Source organism: Oryctolagus cuniculus, chromosome 1 (assembly GCF_964237555.1).
Source record: "Oryctolagus cuniculus chromosome 1, mOryCun1.1, whole genome shotgun sequence".
NCBI classification, from domain to species: Eukaryota; Metazoa; Chordata; class Mammalia; order Lagomorpha; family Leporidae; genus Oryctolagus; species Oryctolagus cuniculus.
Genome location: NC_091432.1, coordinates 145,751,272 through 145,775,246, shown reverse-complemented (window position 1 = coordinate 145,775,246; position 23,975 = coordinate 145,751,272). Strand labels below are relative to the sequence as shown.

The 23,975-nt window shown below is 58.4% G+C and overlaps 1 protein-coding gene across 6 annotated transcripts in view; it reads right to left on the bottom strand.

Annotated features, from left to right (window-relative positions):
• Window positions 1-6,492: 6,492 nt before the first annotated feature.
• Window positions 6,493-23,975, bottom strand: part of FGD3 (FYVE, RhoGEF and PH domain containing 3) — a 55,157-nt gene continuing 37,674 nt past the window's right edge. For 4 of the 6 annotated variants that reach the window (XM_008256978.4, XM_070050003.1, XM_008256969.4 and 1 more), the window contains exons 9-18: window positions 23,453-23,599; window positions 22,164-22,256; window positions 20,761-20,840; window positions 19,882-19,912; window positions 19,323-19,430; window positions 17,919-17,981; window positions 11,547-11,669; window positions 8,758-8,871; window positions 7,929-8,105; window positions 6,493-7,412 (exon numbers count right to left, since the gene is read on the bottom strand). In XM_008256978.4, the coding sequence (XP_008255200.2) occupies window positions 7,161-7,412; window positions 7,929-8,105; window positions 8,758-8,871; window positions 11,547-11,669; window positions 17,919-17,981; window positions 19,323-19,430; window positions 19,882-19,912; window positions 20,761-20,840; window positions 22,164-22,256; window positions 23,453-23,599 (1,188 nt within the window). In that variant the 3' untranslated portion in view covers window positions 6,493-7,160. The remainder of the gene's footprint in view (window positions 7,413-7,928; window positions 8,106-8,757; window positions 8,872-11,546; window positions 11,670-17,918; window positions 17,982-19,322; window positions 19,431-19,881; window positions 19,913-20,760; window positions 20,841-22,163; window positions 22,257-23,452; window positions 23,600-23,975) is intronic. The other 2 variants (XM_070050006.1, XM_070050009.1) reach the window with 2 other exon arrangements.

Genomic DNA, 23,975 nt, shown 5'->3' with positions numbered 1-23,975 from the left:
CAGAGGGCTCCCCAGGCCGACGGCCCCGCCTCCAGAAATCAGCTCTACGGGCCAGGCTGACGGAGAGGTCCCTGCCCAGCTCTTCCTTGGGGCCAAGGCACCTTCCTTGTTGTCCGATTTTATTCCATCCACTCGTGGAGCACAGACCATGGACTGGCCTCAGTGACCTCTGGAACCCACGGAGAGCACTTGTAAAGCCCTGTGTGCCCACAGGGTTCCTGCCTGCTCTGCCCAGCCCTGTGGCGCTGCCTACGCTTCCCCCTGTGACTCAGGCACCTCTTTCTCTGGGAAGGACTCCCCAGCCCACACAGGCTGGGCCACGGCCCACCGTGGGCTTGCTTTTCTCCTCCAGCAATAGACTGCACCTCCAAGGCAGGGGCCACGCATGGTTCCCCTCTGGCCCTGGCGCCCCGCGTGACGTGACACAGGCAGGTGTCAATTCACAGTCGGTACAGCACTTGTATGAGACACAAATAGAGCTGACGACTTGTGTGAGACGCAAATAGAGCTGGCGAACTCCTGCTGCTCTCCTCTTTACTCACATTGAACTGTGGCTTAGAAGATGAGAGTGGCATCAGGCCAACCTTGAGCTTGAACCTGGTCCTGCTCTGGGTGCACTGGGCTGGTCACCAGTGCCCACTCCTGGCTGCTTGCCTTAACTCCCAGCTGCCTGAGGCTCCCAGTGGGTTAGCTCATTAGCCATGTCTTTGCTGTGTGTGATGCGTGGACATCTAGGCTTTGCTGACCCTGGATGGACGGCTCCCCTAGGCTGGGCCAGTTTCTAGGGGTGAATATCTATGATCATGCCTCATATACAAACCAGCCAGTTCAGAGCTACACCCTTGGCCACCGTCCTCCCACATCACCACCCCAGGGCCAGGTGCAGACACTAGGGAGAGCCCCTGGCCCCCTGAAATCACCCAAACTGGCCAATCCTACCCTGCCACACCTGTTCCTTCCTATGCAAACCAGTCAGTGCTCGTGCCCACGGTTCCCGACCCCTCTGCCTCCTGACCAGCCCTGGGGCTTCCCCAAGGGCCCCCATGGCAAGGACCCCCACTCCTCCGTGAGGAGCAGACGACTTGCCCAGTGGCACTTGCCTCCTGTTGGCCTCACCATACCTAAATAGCAGTAAAACTGGAGACATTTACAAAGATGTCCAATTGCCCGCTGGGGAGGACCCCTTTGGCCCCTTCCTAGTTTCTGGCAGCTCCCAGAAATCCTTGGCACACGTTCCAGCCTCCGCCTCTGTTGTCCCACGGCCTCTCTTCCTCTTACAAGGACACCCATCTTTGGATTTAGGGCCCTCCTAACCCAGCACGACTGTCCTAACTCCCATTCGTGGGAGGGCTGCCTCGACATCCAGCGTGTTGTCCCGTTTCCAGCTCAGCGCACTTGGCCTGCCTGTTTCGAAGCACTCCCCGCCCAGTTCCCGTTTTTCATGCTTGCCAGATGAGGCCCCACACTCTGAACCACTTACCCACCTTCCTTCCTGTACAGCTTCACGGTCCCTTCAAGTTCACAGTCCCTTCAGGTTCATGGTTCCTTCAAGCTAACCCAGCTTGCCAGCCTCAGGGACCCAGGCACAGGCTTCGACATCTTATTTCTTGCTCCCGACCCGCTGGCTGAGTGCACATGGACCCGACTTCCCTCCTGTTCCCCTTGGCCTGTGAGGCCGCTGCCCTCTGCTCTCTGGGCCTTGTGAGTAATGAACTTCATCTCTGGGCCTGCCCAGGGTGAGTGTCGGTCACTGTGCCACCCGACTGCACTGACCTCTGTGAACGATTCGCAGCAGCAACGACATGTGAACTTGACTCCCTCTGTTGAGCCCCTTCCTTCCTGGCAGGAGCACATCCCACACCCTGCATCTGTACTGGCTGTCATCCTCTGTCTCCCTCTGCACCCCCTAGTTTCCTGGGTTACCTTCCAAGTGAGCTCCTTGCAATCAGATCTGGGTAGCGAGGTGGGCGGAGCCCCTGCAGGCTGCACAGCAGTGCCCTCCTCTGTAAGTGTAGGGGGGTAGAGGGCAGCTCCCTCCTCTGCGCTGCGCTAGACTTGGGGCTTGCTGGGCCCCCGTGACCACTCCCTGGCTCTGTGACTTTCCGAGGAAGCGTGCCGGGCCGGTGTCCACCATTTCCCCATGCCCTTCCAGGGCAGGTGTGATAGTTTTTGGAGGTTCCCAAGGAGGGCGCGTGCAGAGTAGGGCCCTGAGAGCTGGGGAGGGGGTTGCTGTAAGCCTAGAATCTACATGTGTGTGTGTGGTGGGGGCGGGGGGCACATGGCCAGTGCGGCACATTTGGGAGGGTACAGGCTGGGGCAGTGTGGCTCCCTCCATTTCACCTCGGGCCAGTATCCAGCCAGAGCCAATGGGGGGCTGACTGGCCCAGCCCCTGCCTCAGGACACTTAAGGGGTTGTAGTCTGCTTCCTGGCACAGCCTTGATTTTTCCAGAAATTTGGGGCCCAGGGGACCCCCCCACCCACCCAGCCTCCAGCTCTTCCCCCTGGAGATCCTACTGCTGACCCTGAGCCGTGGTTGGGTGGAGAGAGCAGAGTCCAGTTGGGGCCAGCACTGGGCAGCCATGGGCACACTGCATCCAGGGTGGCATCAGTGCCACCTGGCCTCCCTGTGGCCCAACAGGACTGGATCCCCAGGGTCTGAGGGAGACCCAGCAGCCTGGGAGGTGGCTGTGGCCACAGTGGCTGAGACGTAGGCTTCCTGAGATCTGCATGGGCTTGCCTGAGCTTCTACTTGGGAGTGGGCACCCGGGAATCCAGCCAGCCAGAATGTGGGGTGAGGGCCAGCTGCTCCCCACAGTCTGCCCTACCCCAGCCACCTTCCTCTCCGCCCACCCAGATCTCCAGCCCCAGCTTCACCTGACCCGCTGGGATGGAGGAGGAGCCCTAAAGGGGAGGAGTCTGTGGCCTCCACCCAGGCTGAGACGACCTCATGAGAGGTGCTGTGGGCAGGAAGCAGCCAGCTGCTGCGAAGGCCAGCTGGTGCTCTGGGAACCACAGCTGCCTCATCTCAGGGGCAGGAGGAAGATTCTGAAGGGGAAGTGGACAGGCTTGGACCCATCTGTCCAGTGCCAAGCACTGCACACACACACGCTGCCTTGCAGCTTCGCAGCTGACCACTGGGAGCCTCACAAGGAGGGCATCACGGGGCAGGTGCAGGAGTGGGCCAAGGGTCATGCCGTCCTCCATGAACGTGGGAGGTGGGCACAGCTGGAGCCGGATCCACCCACGCCTAAATGCCCCTCTGCCAAGTCCTGGGGCTGGCGGCCTCTCTGGCTCAGTGTCTCCTTCTCTACAATGGAGCAGTTGTCAGAGGAGGAGCTGACGAGAGCCCCAAGACCCAGGCTCAGTGCCGGGCCTTCCTGACCCAGGCAGCCTCCAGTTCTCCATCTGCACTGGGAAACCTGACCCAAAGTGCTCAGGGGCCATGAGGCGAGACGGGAGTCCCTGAGGCCCTTCCAGGCGGTGCGCAGCTTTTCACTGAGCACCCAGCACTGCCAAGGGGCACGACTGCCCTCCCTCGCGGAGCTGCTAAGCTATGGGGAAGTGGACAAGAGAACAAAGAGTCCGGCCAAGGAGTGGAGACGCTGGGTGAAAGCTAACTGTGGTGGCAGACATCGAGGACCTGCAGAAGAGCCCAGTGCACACTCGCACAGAAGCCCTGAGTCGGGAGGAGACTGGCGGTTTCTGCAGGCCGCGTGGAGGGCTCCTGGTGATGGCAAGAGGCAGAAGTGAGGCAGGCAGGAAGTGTGGCACGGCCAGGACTTGCAGGCCTGACATCCACGTGGGATCAGCATGGTTGCATCTGGTAGGATGGGCACTCGGGAGGCCGAGCCTGCAGGCGGTGTGGCCGCAGGGCACAGTGCGTGCACAAGAGAACCCAGCTGGTCCTTCGCACACTCCCCTCTCTGGACGTGTTTCTCAACTGCAGACACTCTCTTGAGCCACGACTGTCTTGTTGGCAGCTAGGAGCCCTGGTGCATTCTCTTCTTCAGGCTGCAGGGGATGCCTGGTGGGGATGGTGTGCTGGGTGGGGTGGTGGGCACCCCGGAACCCACAGTGGGAGGTGGGCAGACCTCCATGCAGGAACCTCAACTGAGAACCTGTTCACTGGGCCCCCTGGTTTTCTTCCGTGTCCCCTCATTTGTGGCAATGGAAACTTTTCCGCTCAGGAGTGCCCTGTTTCCAGCTCAGGCTCCAGGTGCCCCTAGCCCAGTCCCTGCCCATGTGGTGCATGGGCACCCAGACCTTGTCCTGCCCCCAAATCCTAGGAACCTAGAAACTAGGGGCCCCAGCACAGTGACCGCCTGTGCCTGCAGGAGGGGCTGGCCTTGGGGACGAGGAGGAAGGAGTGGGAAGAGCCAGAGCCGATGGCGTTCAGCAGGTGAGCAGGCCTCACTGCCCTGTGGATGGGCAGGGTCTTGTGCCCAGGCCTGGGCTCTGGAGGGCAGGAGGGGGCCGGGGGTGGGGTCCACGTCAGGCAGCCAGACGCAGAGGTATGCAAACAGGCCCCTCGCTGGGGCATCCAGCGGATTGGCTTCTGGGCACGGACACTAGGACGGCTGCCCCACGAGGCAGTTCTGCAGGCAGAGGCCCCTCCCTCTCCCTGCTGGAGCCCCAGCTCCCTCTTCCAGGCAAAGTGAGAACAGAGAGAACACGCACGCAGGCGCGAGCCAACGGTTGTCCTGCAGGTCCCCGGGCACGGAGTCGCAGGCACGCCCTGCCCCAGTCTGCGGGGACGCGGAGTTAAACCCCACTCCGAGCCTTGTCGCCTGACCTTCTGGGGCTGCCCCAGGCTGGCTGGGACCACAGTGACTTTGGGCTCGGGGTATTTCACAGGAGCAGCTGGATTTCTTTCATCTCTAGGAAACCTGGAAGCTCTGTCTGCGCCTGGCCAGGACAGTCGGTGGAGGCTCCCCATATCACCATGGCCTCTGGCCCCTTACTCATCCACCTGGCTGCTGTCAACATGACCTGTGATGACAAGGGGCCCTGTCTCCCTCTCCACCCCTCAGAGGACCACTATAGGGCATCGGTTAAGACCCCCAATCCACCCACCCGTCCCTCCTCTGCTCATGGTCCCCCTCCTGCCCCTGGCAAGCTGAGAGGAGTGTTCTGAGGCCACTGGGTACACCTGCGTGTAGGGAGAGGCGAGGTGGGAGCTGGCAACCTTCTGTGGGGTTGACCGTGGGGACCCTAAGCACAGTCAGCCCCGCAGCCCCGTGCCCTGCTGCAGTCGTCATGTCTGGCAGGCCGGTTCCAGCTGCCCCCTTGGTTTTGGAGCTGTGGGGCTCACAGGAGCCTCCTACGACTCAGTTCTCTCAGCTGTCAAATGGGTACTTCCTGGGGCGGGGGGTGAGGTGGCAGGAATGGAGTTCCTGGGCAGGTGGAGGGCCAGGTCCAGCTGGAACAGATGCTCCTCGCACGTCTGAGTTGGGGGAGGTTGGGGGGGGGGGCTCCAGGTGGTTTCCTGCGTCTCTTTGGGCAGCAGCTGGAGCAGGAACCAGGTCCTCCATGCCCTCCAGAAGGGCCTGGCCCTGACCCTCCCTGGGGTGTGCTGTCCAACGTGGAAGTTCACAAGCTGCTTTATCTCCTAGCCTCAGATTCTCAACGCGGAACTGGATGGAAAAACCCATTGTGACCCAGTGAGTCACGCTGGGCACCCGGATACAGACCCAGAGGAAGGCAGGGGCTCCCCTGCCGCAGTCCTGCCCTCTCCTGGGCAGCCCACCTGGAGGCCCCACATCACTGGTGCTTTTCCTCTCACCTGGAGCCTCCCCTGTCCTGTTGCCCTTCAGCTGCGCCCTCACTGTATCGTGCCTTCTCCTTACCCATGAGCAGCTGTCCACACCTGTATACAAGTCTGCCCAGGGGTCCCCTCCCAGTGCTGGGTGATGCTTGAGGGCTGGGGGTCCCCAGGGGCTGGTCCCTAACTGCCCCCAGCCCGTCTTGGGCATCTGGCACTGGGACCTTCCCATCTTTTTTTTTTTTTTTTTTTTTTTTTTTTTTTTGACAGGCAGTTAGACAGTGAGAGAGAGAGAGACAGAGAGAAAGGTCTTCCTTCTGTTGGTTCACCACCCAAATGGGCGCTACTGCCAGCGTGCTGTGCTGATCCAAAGTCAGGAGCCAGGTGCTTCCTCCTGGTCTCCCATGCGGGCGCAGGGCCCAAGCACCTGGGCCATCCTCCACTGCCTTCCCGGGCCACAGCAGAGAGCTGGACTGGAAGAGGAGCAACTGGGACAGAATCCGGCACCCCAATCAGGACTAGAGCCCGGGGTGCCGGTGCCGCAGGTGGAGGATTACCCTAGTGAGCCACGGTGCTGGCCACCTTCCCATCTCTAAGCCTGGCTCACAGGATGCAGCTCCCGGGATGCAGGTGTGCGGTCTGTGCCATTCTGTCACCCTGATCCTCACCCCCACCCATGGCTTGCCCGCCATAGGACCCTGAGGGGCTAGGAGAGCACAGCAGCCAGGCATACCTGCAGTGGCCTGCGTTTATTCCTGCAGACAGGCAGTGCCGCCCACAGGGCCGGCCACAAGTCTCACAGTGGCCATGCGGCCAGGGCAGGTCTGAGAGCGGCTGTGCAGCAGCTGGGAGTCCAGCCAGGTGGAGCAGGCCAAGCCTTGGGCCTCCACAGGCAGCTCCTTCTAGGCTGCGGGCTGAGAGCACAGCCTCAGGAGAGGTAGGGAAGGGAAGTGGGCGCTGGGGACGCAGGTTGCAGTCCAGCTCACGGGAGGCAGACAGGTGGGCAGAGGCCGGGCGGCTGAAAGTGCTTGGCTGCCTGGGGGGGACAGTGGGCACCCCCATCATCTCCATCTGCCTTTCGGAGGCAGCGCTCACAGCACGGTCCACTCAGACGGCATTTCCTTTGGCAGTGGCCACACTCCTTGCCCTGGCCACACTGCTGGGGCTGGAGCGGAGGCTGTGCTAGGTCTGAGCTCTTGGCTGAGATTGGCTGTGTGACCCTGGGTAAGTGGCTCTCTGGGCCCAAGGTTCCTCCTCTCTGGAGTGGAGGGAGCCTTCAGGACCAAGGGCCCTGAGTTTTGGGACGTTGGCCTGCCCTCAGCAGTCCGGGGCGCCTCCGATACCACCTCCTGGGACAGCACGGGCCTGACGTAGTGCAGCAAAGGCAGCGGGCTGAGCTCATGGAGTGGCTGTGCCCAGCGGGGGCTGGGGCTCTGGGCCTCCCGGGCTGTTCTGGGCTGGGTCCCTCCGGATGGCGGTGCTCAGGGCCTCCAGCCAGCGCTGCTGCAGCTCCGTGGAAGGCACACTCAGGTACCAGGACTGCTGGCCCCGCTGCAGTTTCAGTACATGCCCCACCTCCAGCCCCTCTGCAGGCTCCGGCACGCTCACCGTGCAGCCAGGGAGACGGATGGGGCACAGCTGCTGGCTGTCCTGCAGTGAAGGAGCCAGGATCAGTGTGCACGGCTGGTGGGCTCGCCCGTGCTGCCCTGCCAGCTGGAGGACTGGCGGCCCCCTCCCAACCCACCAACAGAGGAGGCGGGAAGAAGGTCCCTTTACCCTCAAACCTCCAGCCCCCATGGCCTCTCTCAGGCTGCCCTCCCCAGAGGTGGCGCAGGACAGCCCTGGGACATGAGCAGCAGCAGGTGGGGCTGGGAAGTGCTTGTGGCACCCTGACTAGGCGAGGTTCTCAAGCTCCTGGCTCACCCAGGATGCATGAATGAATGAAGGGATGAATGGATGGGTGCACATGAGAAGGAGCCACCCGCCTGTCCCGACTCAAACCCCGACTGGCTCTGGGGTCCTGACTCCCGCAGGTGGAGAACAGGAGTTGATTCTGAAGACAGCTGGGGGCTGTCACTGCTCATATAGGTCTTTCCCAGGCAGGGAGCCGTGGGGCACTGCAGGCACAGTGGATTCCCAGCGCAGAGCTTGGGGTGGGACACACACCTGGCTGCTTCCTCTCAGGTGTAGAACCTGGGGGTCCGGCAGAGGGATGGTGGCCCACACCTCACTCCAGGTCGTCCCATCATCCGACAGCTGTAGGGAGCCGCAGAGCAGGCTGGGCTGGGGGTCCGCAGCAGGCAGCTTCTGGTGATACGGGGTACCGGTTAGGGGTGGTCTCACCTGCAGAGGTCATTCAATCACTGGAGGAGGCTGGGGCAGGGCCAGAGCTGCTGCTGAAGATGCAACCAAGGCCGGACAGGGGCTGAGCCCAGCCTCTCCTGGCTCCAAAGGTCACTGCGGGCAAGTTGGCAGGGCACACTTGTGGGATCACATGGGGTTTGCAGTTTGGATCCTCTGATGGGAGTGAGACCATGTGCAGGTCAGGACAGCGTTAGTATAATAGGGAGACCCAAAGTGTGTGTGCACACGCCAAACACACCACAAGCACATACAGACACACACCACTGGCAGGGAGGGGAGAGGCTGGTGCCCCGCCACCCTCTGACCACTCAGGTGACGCAGGAGCAGCATCTCCCAGCAGGTGGGCCTTGAAGCTGGAGTGGGGGCAGCTCCAGGTCTCACCCTCCAATCAGCATGACTGAGAAAAGTGGACCCTTGTTCTCCCCTAACTGCTGGGTGCGAGTGGTCCCCAAGCCCCAGCCCTGCCTGGCCCTGAGATGCCCAACACACATACGTGTGACATTTTGCGTGCAATTGTCACTGCTCCCAGCAGCTCTCCCTGGTTCCAGAGCCTGTGGACCCCAGTGGGAGCAGACTTAGCTCAAGCAGGGTGGGGGTGGGGGAAGGCTGCATAGGAGCCAGGACCACCCACCTCTGTGTGGCTCGGCTTGGCTGGAGTCGCTGGCTGGGTCAGGAAACACGCTCTGCAGACGCGGCTCTGCCTGCTGTTCTCAGCCTTGAACTCGGAGCACTTCCCGCAGATGACCTGCAAGATGGACGGCCCCTGAGACCCCACCTCTCAGAGGGAGGAGGGGGGCGGACTTACGGCCTGGAGAGGGAATCCTGCAAGTCCTGTCTGAGGGCAGAGAGCAAGGCTGGTCCCCAGGGCATCCAGAACCTACCATCCCCATCTGGGGGCCCGGCATCCAGGAGTCTGTGCTCCAGACAGAAGAGCAGGAGGAGCTGCCAGGCACATGCAGACACCCATGTGTCCGGTCACCAGAGGGATGCCAGGCAAAAGCTCAGCCCTCAGGGGCTGTTACCCCGAGCCAGCAAATGTGTGTTGGTGAGAACCCTTGTGCTTCTGGGGGGATGCATGGAGGTACACCACTGGGGAAACCAGTAGAGCAATTCCTCGAAACAGCAAACACAATTAACACGCAGGCCAGCACTTCCACTTCTGGGTATCCACTCAGGAGAGTTAAGAGCAAGATCCCAAAGAGATGTTTGCACACCATGTTTTTTTTTTTTTTTTTTTTTTTTTTTTTTTTTTTTTTAAGGTCTATTTATCCATTTGAAAGACAGAGTTACACAGAGAGAGGAGAGGCAGGGAGAGAGGTCCTTCATCTGCTGGCTCAATCCCCAACTGGCTGCAACGGCCAGAGTTGCACCGATATGAAGCCAGGAGCCAGAAGCTTCTTCTGGGTCTCCCACGTGGGTGCAGGGGCCCAACCACTTGGGCCATCTTCCACTGCTCTCCCAGGCCATAGCAGAGAGCTGGACTGGAAGTGGAGCAGCCGGGTCTCAAACCGGCGCCCATATGGGATGCTGGCACTGCAGGTCAGGGCAGTAACCCGCTGCGCGACAGCGCCAGCCCCTGCACACCCATGTCTACTGCAGCACTAAATCATAGTGCCAAGAGCTGGTCACAAGCCAAGGTCTATCCCAGATCAACAGGGAAAGAACTCTCAGTCTACCATGCACAAAGGTGTGTGGTATGTGGGGATCAAGCTAAGGGATGCCCCTCACTGACTCTGCCAGAGCTCTCAGTACCTGGGCCCCACCCCACTCTACCACCTACAGACCTGTCAGCCCCTCAGAGCTGCAGTCCATCCATCATCCTGTCTTCTGCCTCTCCCAGTTCACAGTCTCTCCTCCAGTCTCAGCACCAAGCACATCTGCCTTTCAGCATCCTCTCTATTGTGCCACCAACACTCACGTGTCCCTGGCTGACACTGCTGGGGCCATGCCACCCTGGGCCTGAATGCAGGGTTGATCTTGGTCTCAGCACCTGTGACTCTTTGCAGCTTGGACCTCCTCTCTTGAGATGCCCACCCCTCCCTGGATGGTCTCCTGGGTCCTGCTGATCCCAACTGCACTAGGGAGCCTTGAGGTCATGGCTGCCTCCACCTCTGGTTGTAGCCAAGTGAGGCCTCCCCATCCCAGCCACTGAACCAGCACACGCTGGTCCTCCTCAGTGGTCAGCTGGCCCAGCTCCTCCCTGATACCCACTGCAGGCCAGGCTCTGGGTCAGGCAGCCCACACATCCCTCGCCCTTTTCTGTTCCTTGCCCACTAGACATGAGGGCCTGTAACCATCATCCTCTACCATCCACCGTCCCCCTGTCGTCCCATTCATCCACCCACCCTGCTAGCCATCCTTCATCTATACTTCCCCTCATCTGCACATCCCCCCATCCATCCATCAAAGGACTCATCTGTTTATTCTCCCCACCCCCACCACCAGTGTGGGAAGGCTTTATGAAAAGGCACAACAAAATAGGTGAAACTGGACCCATTTATGTTAAGTGAAATAAGCCACAAAGAGAAATATCACATATTTTCTCTTGGATGTGGAAGGAATAGAGAGTATAAAAATAGTGTGGGCAGGGACCTGCCCTGTGGTGTAGTGGGCTAAGCCTCTGTCTATGGCACTGGCATCCCATATGGACATCCCATGTCCCAGCTGCTCCTCTTCCAATCCAGCTCTCTGCTATGGCCTGGGAAAGCAATGGAAGATGATCCAAGTACTTGGGTCCCTGCATCCACCTGGGGGACCAGGAGTTTCCTCCTGGTTCCTGGCTTCGGATTGGCTCAGCTCCAGCCACTGTGGCCATTTGGGGAGTGAACCAACAGATAGATGGAAGACCTCTCTGTCTTTCCCTCTGTCTGTAACTCTACCTCTCAAATAAATAAAAAAGTGTGGGCATCATATTTTTTGGTATTAGTTATAAACAGTCTTCACTAGATTATATCATCTATATGACAATATACCCATCTTTCCTCACTTTATGATCATTGTTAATGGATTCTACCTGTAATATTATTATTTTTGTTTTCAAGAAAAAAAATATATATGTGTAGGTATATAATATCTACATAGTGGAGCTGGCCTTGTGGCATAGAGGTTAACCTGCTGCCTGCAATGCACATCCAATGTGGTTTCAGTCCCAACTACTCCACTTCTGATCCAACTCCCTATTTTTTTATTTATTTATTTTTTTTTTGGACAGGCAGAGTTAGTGAGAGAGAGAGAGAGACAGAAAAGTCTTCCCTCCGTTGGTTCACCCCCCCCCCCAAATGGCCGTTATGGCCGGTGCGCTGCGCCAATCCGAAGCCAGCAGCCAGGAGCCTCCTCCTGGTCTCCCATGTGGATGCTGGCACAGTCACGGCCACCTGTCCCTTCTGCACCACGCCCTCCCCTCCCCCACAGGGTACTCACTGCCCCACAGAGCTTGCAGTGATGCCTCCTCTTGGTGATGGAGTTGAAGGTCTCGCCGCAGCTCTTACAGCTCTGCTTCTCCTTGTCACGTCTGGACCTACAGGACAGTCTTCTAGGCTCCGGCTACAAGGGGGCAAACAGCTGTCATCAGCTTCGCCCTGCCCTGTGGGGTGTGCCGGCACAGCTCTTGCCCAAGTGACATTACCCACACTCAAGGCCGAAGGGGACCGTGCAGAGGGGAATGAGGTAAACAGGCAGGCGGCCTGTCCCTTCCCAGCTGGCCCAGGGCCCCCACAAGTCACATCGAGTGAGATCCCAAGTGCATCAGGACCTTTATGTCGGGAACTGCCAGGCCAATGGCTTCATCGGGTATGTGTGAGAAAACAGGGTTGAGCCAAGACTGGAGGAAAAGGCATTCACGGAGCCAAGTGGGCTCAGCAGGGGTGGCCCCAGCACTGAGGTCCAGGGCACCTGCCAAGCTCCGTCCCTCATCAGGCCACCCTGTGCTGGGCACTTGGGAACATCTACACCCTGCCAGGTGTGTCACATGCATGAACACATGCGCCTATCCCATGCCGCATGCACATGGTGAGGGGCATCCAGGGGGCTTATGGGGGGATCAATGTGAGCTGAGCTGGCTTGGGGCATAACTCCACTGTCTCCCTGCCACTGCAGGGACCTCCTGCCAGAGAGCACAGCAAGGACAGTGCAGCAGGCTCACCTAAGGGCTGCTGGCCGAGACTCGGCTTCCCTGTCTGAGCGAGCGCTGGGGGGTGGAGACAGGAGGTTCCTGCTCTGCCCTCATCAGCCCTAAGACCCTGGATGAGTTGCTTCTCTTGAGCTTCAGTCTCCTCATCTGTGAAATGGGATGCTTCCCTGGCCCTAAGCCTCATTCCAGTACATGAAGTCCGGACTGTTTGGATGACTTGCTGGTTACCCTTTCATGTTACAATAGCCCGGGAAACCCCAGAGATATACCACTGTGGACTACACTGCTTCCTGGACTATTGATCCCCCCAGGAAGACCCCAGCCCTGCTCCGGGCTCCTCCCTGCTGACAGAGAAAACAGACCTGAAGGAGAGTTCAAGGCAGTCCAAAGATCTTTACCAAATTTCCCTGGATGGGGCTGGTGCGGTGATGCAGCAGGTTAAGCCTCTGCCTGCATCATTTTCATCCTATACAGGTACCGGTTCAAGACCTGCCTGCTCTACTTCTGATCCAGCTCCCTGCTAATGTGCTTGGGAAAGCAGCACAAGATGGCCCATGTCCTGGGCCCCTGCACCCATGTGGGAGACCCAGCAAAGTAATACAGATGTCTCGGAGCAAATTCTGGCCATGTACACCCCAGCTGCACAGCCTGCTGTGTGATCTCCCTCACTGTCCCCACTGGGGGCTCTGCCACTGTGGGGCATGGGACCCTGGGGGAGAGGTAGGGTGGCAGGGACAATGGCTCTGCTGTTTTGTGAAGTCAGCCCACTCTCCAAGGACACAGGTGTAAGATGACCCCGCTGCAGGTGACCTCACGCTCAGTACCACAGTCTAGGCTCCAAGACCCCAGGCGGACAGCAGGTGTCCTAGACTCAAAGTGCTAATCTGCCACCTGCCACGCCCACATCTTCCCTGAGGGCTCCACCCCCACACTGCTTCTCCCTTGTGACTGCCTCTCCAGGACTTCTGGGGACCCAAATGTGCCCTGAGAAGTGTGGGGGGGGGGTCTGGGGCAGGGCAGGGACCATGAGAAACAAAGGGACAGAGAGGGAAGGAGGCCACCCTCAGGGCACCCACCATCCCTGTCATTCTGGTGAGGGCTTGGCGGGCCTGGGAGTGGGTGGTAGTCGGCAACAGGGCACCCCATGTGCTGTTCTCAGGGGCCAGGGCAGGGGGTCCGACACTGCTCAGTAGCTGAGAACACAGGAAGCCACGGAGCTCACTGGGGTCACTGCAAGGCAGGTGCTGGCCCACAACAGGGTGGAGGAAAGGCTTTGGTGAGCTCAGGCTCCTGAGGCCTCACGGGGATCTGGTCCCCGCTGAAGGGCAGAGGGCAGCGCCCAGAGCAAGGAGGCAGCATGAGGCTGGGGCTGCCTGGATGCCATGGCCTCCTTCATCACGCAGGTCTCCCACAGAGGGCAGCAGAGTGAGAGCTCAGAAGAGCCCTGTACAGGTGCCAGGTGCTAAGGATCACAGACCACTGCACCCACCCCGATGTGGCTCTGCCCCTGGGCACACCAGCTTCCAGAACCAGGGTCCAGCTGGACGTGTACGTGGTAGGTGATGAGGGGGACAAGGAACCCCCTGTGGCCAGGAACAGGGAGCCAAGCCAACCATGCACCTTGCTTGGATGAGGCTGTCAGGCTGAGCAGAGGCAGGGATTCAGTTTTCTGAGTGGATGGCAGGACGGCGGGAAGGCTAGGTCCTGCCTTTCCTGGAAAATGGGAATTGTGGCTTCTGCAGTGACTGGCCGAGCGAGTGACCGCACCCCACAGAGCCCCAGGTGCCCAGTGTTGCCCTGGAAAATGAGGTTTTTCCAACAGCTGAGGCACAGTCTGAGGGTGGGCACAGGGCACAGGGCTCCATCCTGGGAGAGGTGGTTCCGGCACAGCACAGTGGAGGAGGCGTGGCCCGGCCCTCCGGGTGGCAGCGTCAGATGCCTTGCTAGCTCTCAGAGGTGTGTGTGTCACCCGGGGCAGGTCTGGGGCTCTGCGAGGCCCTCTGGACTCTGACACTCTATACTTCTGTTAAGAATGACTTGATCTGTGCAGAATGGGGAAGTCTGAATTCTGAGGCCCCTTACAAAACTTCCTGGTTGGGGTTTAGCCTCTCTTAGGAAAGAAGGTCTCGCAACAGCTGTACAGTGAAGAAATCAGGGCTGAGGAAACGAGACCACTGCACCCTGTGCTATCTATTCCCTCTCCAGACATGCTAAGAGGGAGCGTGCCAGCAGGCAGCAAAGATCACTCTTTTGGGCATCAATTTAAAACTCGTTTCTGTGCACCTTGCGTGAATTGGTCCTGCCCTACTCGCCCTGTGTGCTCAACTCAACAGCTGCACACTGAGGCGACCTGGGTCCTACCAAACTCTCAACCCAGTTCAGTTCTGCTTGGCACAGAGGCCAATGACAAACACCTGGCTGGACCAGGCCAGCCAAGTCCACCGCGGTTGTTTGTGGGTGGATGGTGGCCTTGCTGGGTGTGAATGAAGGGACAGAAACAGAGAGACCAGACCTTGAATTGCGATCCCAAACACCCAACTGTGGTGGACTTCACGTCGTGCAAGCTGCGTAAGGCTGAAACCCACAACACAAGAAAGCAAAGGATGCGAGGTGGACTGAGCATGCCTAGGACGGCCACCATGACCAGGAGACACTGCACAGGGGCGGAGGCTCTGGGCCTTGAAGGCTCCAGGTACCTTCTCACCTATAACAGGAGTAGCCCCTTTGTGACTGCAGGCACCTGACACAGCCTCTCTGATCTCCCTGCCTGGGGGGCAAGTGAGGCTCCAAGGGGTGGCCCCTGGGAGCCTTGGTTTTCCCCCAGGCTAAATATTTTAAGACGTGGTCTTCTGAGCTCCTTCCAGAGAGAAAATCCTCTGTTCTGGTCACTGAACCCATCAGCCTCTGCTGTGGGACCTTACTCTCCACAAAGGTCTCTTTGCTGGATTCCCCTTGGGGCCCTAGAATCCTATAGACAGCCTAGGTCCTGCCTGCCCTGGCCTCGGCTCCATCTCCCACCGTTTCCCTGCATTCCCGGGGCCTGCGGGCTGGTCAGCGGCTGGAGTTCAAGGGCACTGTCATGGAGATGGTGAAGGGTGTGTGACCAAGGCATCTCTATCTGCCCACAAAGCTCACACCCATGAGCGTAGTTTCTCCCAAGGCTCCGGAAAGGAGATGGCCAGAACCATGTGGGACCAGCACAGGGCCAGCCTCACACACAGAATGGCTGAGGGACCTGCTCATGTGGCAGCATTGGCCCCAGTCAGGCCTCAGGCGAGTCAGACAGCAGGTACCAAGGCCCTGGGGCCCGGTGGAGCAAGGGGAGGCCAGGGCATCGCCGGGAGGGGACAGGGAGCAGGCAGTCAGGAGGAGCCAATGCAGGAAGCCACGTGGAGCTCAGAGGTTTGTTTCCCCTCAGAGGCTGCCCAGCTGCACTCTGACTTCTTGGCTTTCAGCCTGAAAGAGGGTTAGCCTCAGGGCACCTGTCTGCTCAGCGGAGCCCAGCAGCAGGCCACCTGACCGTGGGACCCTCCTCTGGGCCTGCCGGTGTTGATTCTGAGGGCCTCCCTGAGACCCCTTTGCCCTCCCTGAAGCCCTTCAAGCCCAGCCTGCTAAAGCTCAGGCCATGGGAGGGGGCGGCCGGGCGGTGGTGAGGAGAGGTGGGGGTGTCCTCCCACAGATCCACGCCGGAATGCTGGCCCTGTGACTGTGAGGCGGCTGGAGCGCAGGGCTGGTCATACAGCAGCCAGGCCCCCCGCCCCAGCCCCAGGTCCGCTCTGTGCCCTGGCTGGTCCTTCCCCGCTCCTAGTCTCCTAGGCCATCTCACCTCACTGCCCTGAGCCCCATTCCTCCTCCACAAAATAGGGCGGCCCTGAGGAACACCCCAGAGCAGCAGAGAGAATGGAACAGCGTTGTGTGTGCTGAGAGCTGGTGGCTGGTGCTGACTCACAGGTTGAGTCTCAGGCTGAGTCATCAGCTGTCCTAGGCCTTGTCCAGCTGAGCCCACGCCCTCCCAAGATGGAACAAGGGCTGGGAGGGTAGGCATGCATGGGTGCGTGTAAGACACACAAAGAGAAAGGCAGAGAGAAGAGTGAGCCACCACGAGGGGGGCCCTGCTATGTTCTGAACGTTCAGTGTCCCCCAGAGGCCCACATGTTGAGGGCTTGGTTCCCACGGTGGTGCTACTGGGAGGCGGGGGAACCTGTAGAGGATGGGAGGTCCTTGGGTCATTAGGGGCAGGCCTTGGAAGGCAGTGCTCACGTGACCTCTTCAAGTGCTTCTGCAAGGGGCGTTAGAAAGCCCATCTGGCCCCAGCCACCCTCTGCTTCCCTTCCTGGCCAGCCTTTGACCTGTCCTCTGCACGTCCTCTCCGCAGCCACCATGGGCTCCTGTGCCAGGCCATTTAGACCTTGAACCTCCCAAAATGGGAGCTAAATAAATCTTTTGTCTTTTTTTTTTTTTTTGACAGGCAGAGTGGATAGTGAGAGAGAAAGACAGAGAGACAGAGAGAAAGGTCTTCCTTTTGCCGTTGGTTCACCCTCCAATGGCCATCACGGCTGGCACGCTGTGGCCGGCGCACCACACTGATCCGAAGGCAGGAGCCAGGTGCTTCTTCTGGTCTCCCATGGGGTGCAGGGCCCAAGCACTTGGGCCGTCCTCCACTGCCTTCCCGGGCCACAGCAGAGAGCTGGCCTGGAAGGGGGGCAACAGGGACAGAATCCAGCGCCCCAACCTGGACTAGAACCCGGTGTGCCGGCGCCACAAGGTGGAGGATTAGCCTATTGAGCCGCGGCGCTGGCCAAATCTTTTGTCTATAAATTGGCTGCCTCAACCACTCCTTTACAGAAACAAAACAGTTGGCTAGCATAGGGAGATAGCCTTGGAGGAGAGAATGCAGGGCTGTGCCCCAAGGTGGGATCTCAAGGCCCCTGGGGAGATACAGACCCTGTGTGTGGGGTGACGTTCAGGGAAGCCAATCCAGGTGGATGTTGTGGTGCCCCGAGAGTCACTCCCCAGCATGTGACACAGCAACTGTGCCGGGTGGGTCAGGGTTCAGGTCCCCATCAGTGTTTGCCCTGATAGCCGATGACTATCACTCCAGGGATGATGCTCACATAACAGGCACTTACGTGGCTCATCCTAGATAACCTCCCGGATTACAACGAGGTGACAGGTCTCACTCGGGGCCTCACAGCCGGTCCCCAGCAGGCAGACAGTGGGACACAGCCCTGCCTTTGGGGGCTGTACTGCTTAGAGAGGTTGAGAAGGCAGATGGAGGGAGGTAGGAGGCCAGACTCCCAGCAAGGGGCTCAGAGCTGGGGCTGGACCTGTCTTCTTTATGTTACTAACCCTCCTAAACACTCTGTGTCTCCTTAATACCCATTCTACCAGGATTCAGCTCACACGCCCAAGAGCAAGAACGTTGTTGGAAATCGGAGAATTCTTACACGTGTACTCCTGGCCCAGGTATGACTCACCTGCACCCACCTGTTAGCAGCAACCACAGCCAGGCCTGGGGCACCAGGGCCTGGTCTCGGACTTTGCCCATTCCCACAAGCAGACTCCCAGGCACAGCGAAGGGGAGTCTGAACTCTACCGGCCTGCCGCTGCATCTCATCTCCTCCCCACCTTGCCCCTGCTGACCGCTGGGTGTGGCCACTCACCCCTGTGGCACTCCTGCTGCCGTCGATGGCCACCGGAGGCTCCACAGAGCTTGGACTCAACATCTGGAAGGGAAGCAGAGACCGGGTGAGAAGACAGTCCCAGACCCTCGCTCCTCTGTGGCTTGAGGGCTGATGCAGGAGGCGGAACTGAGGGGTCTGGTGTTTGTGTGACTTTGGGGAAGCTGCTGCCCTGCTGGTCTGTGTCCACAGGACAAGGCCTCTGGGGCTCTGACATTTCCTAGCATACTGGACGCTGCCAGGGGACACCTGTCACAGGCCTCGCCTGCACAGCCCCCCACGCTGCACGGTGAGGCTGGCCCTTTGGAATCCCTCTCCCACAGGGGTGCTCCTGGCGCCCCCACAGTCCCAGCTTTCCGTTGTGAGTGAGGGGGGCCCGGCTTCCTGGTGGAACAGGCCCTGTGATTTGAAAAACAGTTGTGCTCAGTCTCCATTCCCAGGTCACTCCCACTCAGGGAGGCCACAGGAATCTCCTGCCCATGGACTGTGCAAAGTTTTCTTCTAAAATTCATCTGGCCAGGAAGCAGAAAAGGTGAGCAGATTTCCATGCAATTAATAAGTGGGCAAAGTAAGCAGTGGGCAGATTGTGTGAGGCCTCAGGGAGGACAGAGCCAGCCTAGGGCTGGGGCCTGCAGCTGCTGGGCCAGGCTTGGCTGGGCACAGTGGTCCCTCCGGGATAACGTGGTGAGAGGCAGGGGCCCTTCATCCTCGAGTTGTGTCCAGTTCCCCCACAGGCTGGAGTGGAGGTAACCTCCCCTGGGCACCTTCCCTGGGTATCCTTGCTGGGGCTCTGGCCCTGTGCACACTGCCAGGGCCTCTTTTGTAGTGGCATAGACTCCCTCTTGCCACCCTCCCTCCCTGACTACACAGAAGCCAGGGCCATGGCTTCCTAGGAACCTGCCTCTGGTATGACCCATGTCTTCATGCAGAGTGTCCCACCTCTGGGCCTCCCCACCCAGGGTGGCTCCATAGAGGACATGAGCTCCCCCAAGGGGATCTGAGCTGATGTCTTAGGGGTGCAGGGGCATTTGGAGAGAAAATACAACTGTAAAAAGGCAGCTGGGGTTACTGGGCCAGACAGGGGGTGTGCAGAAAGAGTCCTCTGGCCTGAGACCTCTGAGACTACTTCCACAGGGAGGTGATAAGGGGTCTGGGTGCCAGGGGCTGTTGTGCAGGAGGCATCAAATGCAACAAGACAGCACAGAGAAGCACTTCCTCCACACTGAATCCAGCCTCCTCATCCTCCTGGGTACCCAGCCGTGCCCACGTAGTGCTCAGAGCAGGGTGGGCCGTCAGCTGTCTCAGTTCCTGGTCTGGGAGGACAGCTGCTGTCTGCATGCCTGACCCTGTCCCTCCTGCCCTCCCTGTCCCAGGCTGTTGACTCACGGGTGAGTCTGGAGCGGGGCTGGGGTCCTCGTCCAGGCTGCAGGCACTGCTGAAGGCCCTGAAGGTCTCACTGTTCTGCCTGTGCTTCTTGATGGTGGCCTGGATGACCTGAGCACACAGCAAAATCACACACGTCATCAAAGAGCATGGGTAGGGGGATGGGAGTGGGGGGACTGTATGCCTCTGTCCTCAAGGAAGAGGACAGGGTCTGGTATTCACGGAGCACCACCTGGACCCCTGGCCATCTTATTTACCCCCGCCCCCCACCCCCGATCAATGATTTAACTCTTCCTAGGAGCCATCCAGAAAGAGGAGACCTGGCAGGGGACAGGACACCTAGCCTGTCCCCCTCCAGGCCCATTTCTGTCTATTTATTTATGAGAGGCCCTGAATAAGCAAATGGATGGGAAAGACCATGTGTGCTTATTGAAAGCACGGGAAGGCCACTGTCTCACGTCAGGGCACAGCCCACAGGGTCACGAGGCCACCCCATCTGTGAAATGGCCACACTGCTCAGTAACTTGGTCACTTAGTGACTTTAAAACTTAAGAGGCTTCACCTGAATCCATTCTTTCTTCTCTTCTTCAGTCCTATAAAAAGAAAGCAGCGTTTTGGCAATCCATCTTGGATGCGGACAGTCAGCGCCCAGCCTCCTGTCAGCCCCGCGGCACACACCTAACTGCTCGCTGTTCAGATACAGCTCAAGGCCTCAAGGTGGACCCTGGCCAGCTGGGGTCAGCTGGGGGCTGCAGAACCCCTGCAGCGGATGCCAGTCAAAGCCTCCCTGGGCCATTGCAGACAACACAAAGCTCGGCCAACACGGGTGGGATGTGAGAGATGACATCACAGCTGCCAGGCCATGCGCAAGCCCGGCATTGCCTGGCTTGGCCGTGCTAGCAGTCAGCAAAGTCTCTAACAGGACCAGCAGCCCTCTGTCAGCAATCTCTGACGGACCCGACGTCACAGATGCACGGAAGCCTAAGTGCACGGATACTGCCTGCAACCCTGCAATGGGAGACCCAGCAGAGCCCCAGGTCCCATCCATGGCCTGGTGGATGGCTGTGAGGAAGGGTTATGCTACTCTAGGACACGGTGCATGGATATGGATGATTCCTGGTGAACTAAGCAGAAAAAGCAAGATGCAGAGCTGGCAATCAGTAAACAGCATCTGATTTTAGAAGTGAGTATATATGTATATGCACAGAAAACCCTGGAAGGAAACTCAAGAGATGGCTAGAATGTCTGCCAGGCCTGGGGAACAGGACTGGGCAGAGGTCTAACTTTCACTGGTCTTCCTTGGTACAGTTAAATGTTAAGCTAGAAATAAATGATAAAAACACGTCAGAAGGGCACCCTGTTTAGGAAAAGAAGCCACCTGCTAAAATCTCAGGTCAAGGGTGTTCACCGAACAGTGGGCACAAGGGACAGCCACGCCTACCGAGCCTGCAGCTCCAGGGACCTGTTCTTCCCCACGATGATGAACGTGTGGGCTGCGTTTGGCTTCACGGTATCTCGCACCTGCAGAATGGGACAGAGAGCCAGAGGTGAACCCCAACAAGCTGGTCGCTCCGGCAGCCCCCATAACTGCAGCTTCCTGTTCTCTGACTCAGAGGTTCTATTGTCAGGGATGGGGCAGAGGTGGCCCTTGGGTCTGCAGGGAGGGGGTGTCAAGGTTCAGGGTGATGGTGGGAGGAAGGGTCAGCCCCACTGCATGAGCTGGTCCTTGGGGGGTGCTAGACCACCTGGCCAGGACCACTCATCCTCTGTGCTTGGGGCTTTGTTGGCTGAACCTGCCGCCCACTGGGCCTTCTGCAGGAGCAGTCCCAGCCAGCCTCGCTCAGCCCATGCCTCTCTCTGCAGGCACCACGCCCATGAAGCAGTCGCACCCCTCGGGAGGGATGAGGGTCTTTTAAGAAGAATGAGAATGGTCGTGGTCGCACTGCAAGTGTCTGGAGCCCTCTGGGCCAGGTACAGCCTGAGTTTGGGGACAGAGAGAGGATAAAGGGCACTAGACCCTGCCCAGAGGCTCATTTCTTTCAAGATTTTGCCCTTGTCCATCAGGACAAGGACACACAGCACGGTGGTGGGCGTGGCTCCTGGGGGCCTTGGGCAGACCCTTCTCAGAACACCCTGGACTGCCTTGACTGCTAGGCCCTGGACCCTGCACCCTGCCAGAAATTCTGGACTTTCCCCACCCACAGGCTGAGAACTTCTGCATTAAGACATCCGGTCACTTGAAGCAGGACTGACTTCCTACAAAAAATTTGCACAGACGGTTTCTTCTAACCACTGAAACAGGTACATTTTCTGTAGTCGTTACTTTTAATGATAGTTCTTAGCCTGGATTCAGAAACTTTCAATGTAAGAAGGATGTTCTAGCGTTATTTAAGCAAAATTCTACTCTTTGAAATGATTCTTGATTTCCCCTGTGTTTTTGGAGCACCAGTTATTTCAAAGCCCTCCTCGGCCTCCACTGCTCACGGAACAGGGGACAGCCAGATAAGGGTTGCTTTGGACCCACACAGATGCCTGGGAACCCTCCTCTGACTCCAAGTCAGTGCAGGAGAGGAAAGACCCTGGTCCCTGAAGACAGGCAGGGCAAGCAGGCTCATGCCCTGAATCCGGGCTTCAATCTGGCTCTGTAAGCAGGGCCCTGGGCCTGGCCTTTCAGGTAACAGGGGTCAGGCAGCAAGAGAGGATCTAATCCACCCAGCCCAGGACATCGGGGCCCAGATGATGTTTGGGCACCTCTGTCACAGCTAGCGTCTGCGACCAGACCCAGGCGTCCTCAGCCCTGTGTGGTACCCCTTCTGTCGGTGGGTTCCTCAGGAAGGGGCTCACCTGCAGGCCGGAGATGTCCATCTTTTCCCGGACACTGAACTTCTGGCCCATGAGCCGTAGTCTGGGTACACAGTAGAGAATCATGCTGTTGAGCTGCAAAGGAGATGGCACAGTGAGGTCCCAGGGAGCCCCTCACAGCGGCCCTTTTGGTTCCTTTCTAGCCACAAAGGAAAGCGTATCTTAGAAAGGCGTGCACAGACATTTTAACTATGGTTGGGTCTTTGAGTGGGGAGATGGCAGACATGGCTTTGTGTCTGTCCAGTTTCTACGCTTTAGCTTGTCTGCCAAGAACGTGGGCTAACTGTGGAACACGCAAGGAGAACTTCTGCAGGAGCTGCTGGTGCGTGTGACACCACGGATGAATCTCAAGCACACCGTCAGTGCCAGACTCATCTGGTGGCATTTCCACGGCATTCTGGGAAAGGGCAAAATGACAGAAGCAGAGAAGAGAGCAACAGGGGCTGGCCAGGGGCTGCAGGGACTCTGAACCACAAAGGGGCCAGTTCCAGACAAGGGAACTGGGGGTGGTGGTGGTGACGGAGTCATTCCGTAACTCGGTGGTGGTCACAGTGACTGCATTCGTCAAAACTCAGAACTGTACAGCAGGTGTGGGATTACTGCATCTGCATCTTAAAAACAATAAAAACAAATCTTTCAAAGAGATAACTGTGGATTCAAGAAGAACGAACAGAAGCTAGAGAAAAATGGGAAAGGTCCCAGGTGCCTGCCTGAATCTCTCCTTATTCTTCCCTGCAGGCCAGGGTTTGGTTCTGGGCTGGTTGGAGTGAGTGAGTGTGTGTGTATGTGTGTGTGTGTGTGTGTCTACAGTTCTCTGCTCTCTCCTGGCTCAGTTCCAGTGTGTGTGTGTGTGTGTGTGTGTGTGTCCACAGTTCTTGGCTCTCTCCTGGCTCAGTTCCAGTGTGTGTGTGTGTGTGTGTGTGTGTGTTTCTCTGCTCTCTCCTGGCTCAGTTCCAATGTGTGTGTGTGTGTGTGCGTGTGTGTCTACAGTTCTCTGCTCTCTCCTGGCTCAGTTCCAGTGCAGGCAGATGAGGGAAAGTGAAGATGTTGGATTTAAGAGATAAAAGCATGAGATGCTTGCAGCACATGGGGCAGTACTGCCCGAGAAGGTTTGGTGCCTGGATGTGAACACACCAGGCTGTGTGACCCCCCAGGTGGGTCTCTGAAAACCCTGAAGAGCCCTGTCCTTGGGCTGCCAAGCCCTGTAGGTACCACCCTGGGGCTGAGGGTAGAAGCAAGGGCACTCGGGCTGGGCTGGCAGCCTGGCTCACCAGAAAGAGGTGGCGGTCCTGGGCCGTGCCGTTCTTGGCTGACAGCTTCTGGATGTGGCCTTCCTTGATCAGCTCGTTGGCTGGGTTGACGATGTCCTCCTCACCACCCAGTTGCTCATACACCTCCAGGAGCTTATGCATTTTCTCCTGCAAGAGACACGGGGCCCAGACTGATGCAAGACCTCAGGAACCAAGAGCTTATGGGAACTGCTGGGAACCCAGAGGCCAGTGGAGCCCTGTCCTGGACCCAGGTCCTGGAATCCCGATAGGGCAATGAGTCTACTGATAATGGAGTAGGAGGGAAACACAGGCAACATTCTAGTTGGGTACTGAAGGGTGAAGAGGAGTTCACCATGCAGAGAATAACAACAATAACAACGTCTACCTCCATTGCTGTGTGTCAGGTGTGTTCCACACACAATGCATGTTTTAACTCATTTAATTCCAACACTGACCCTATGAAGTATGTGCCATAATTTTCCCCAATTTATAGACAGGAAAAATAAGGCATGGTGAGATCAGC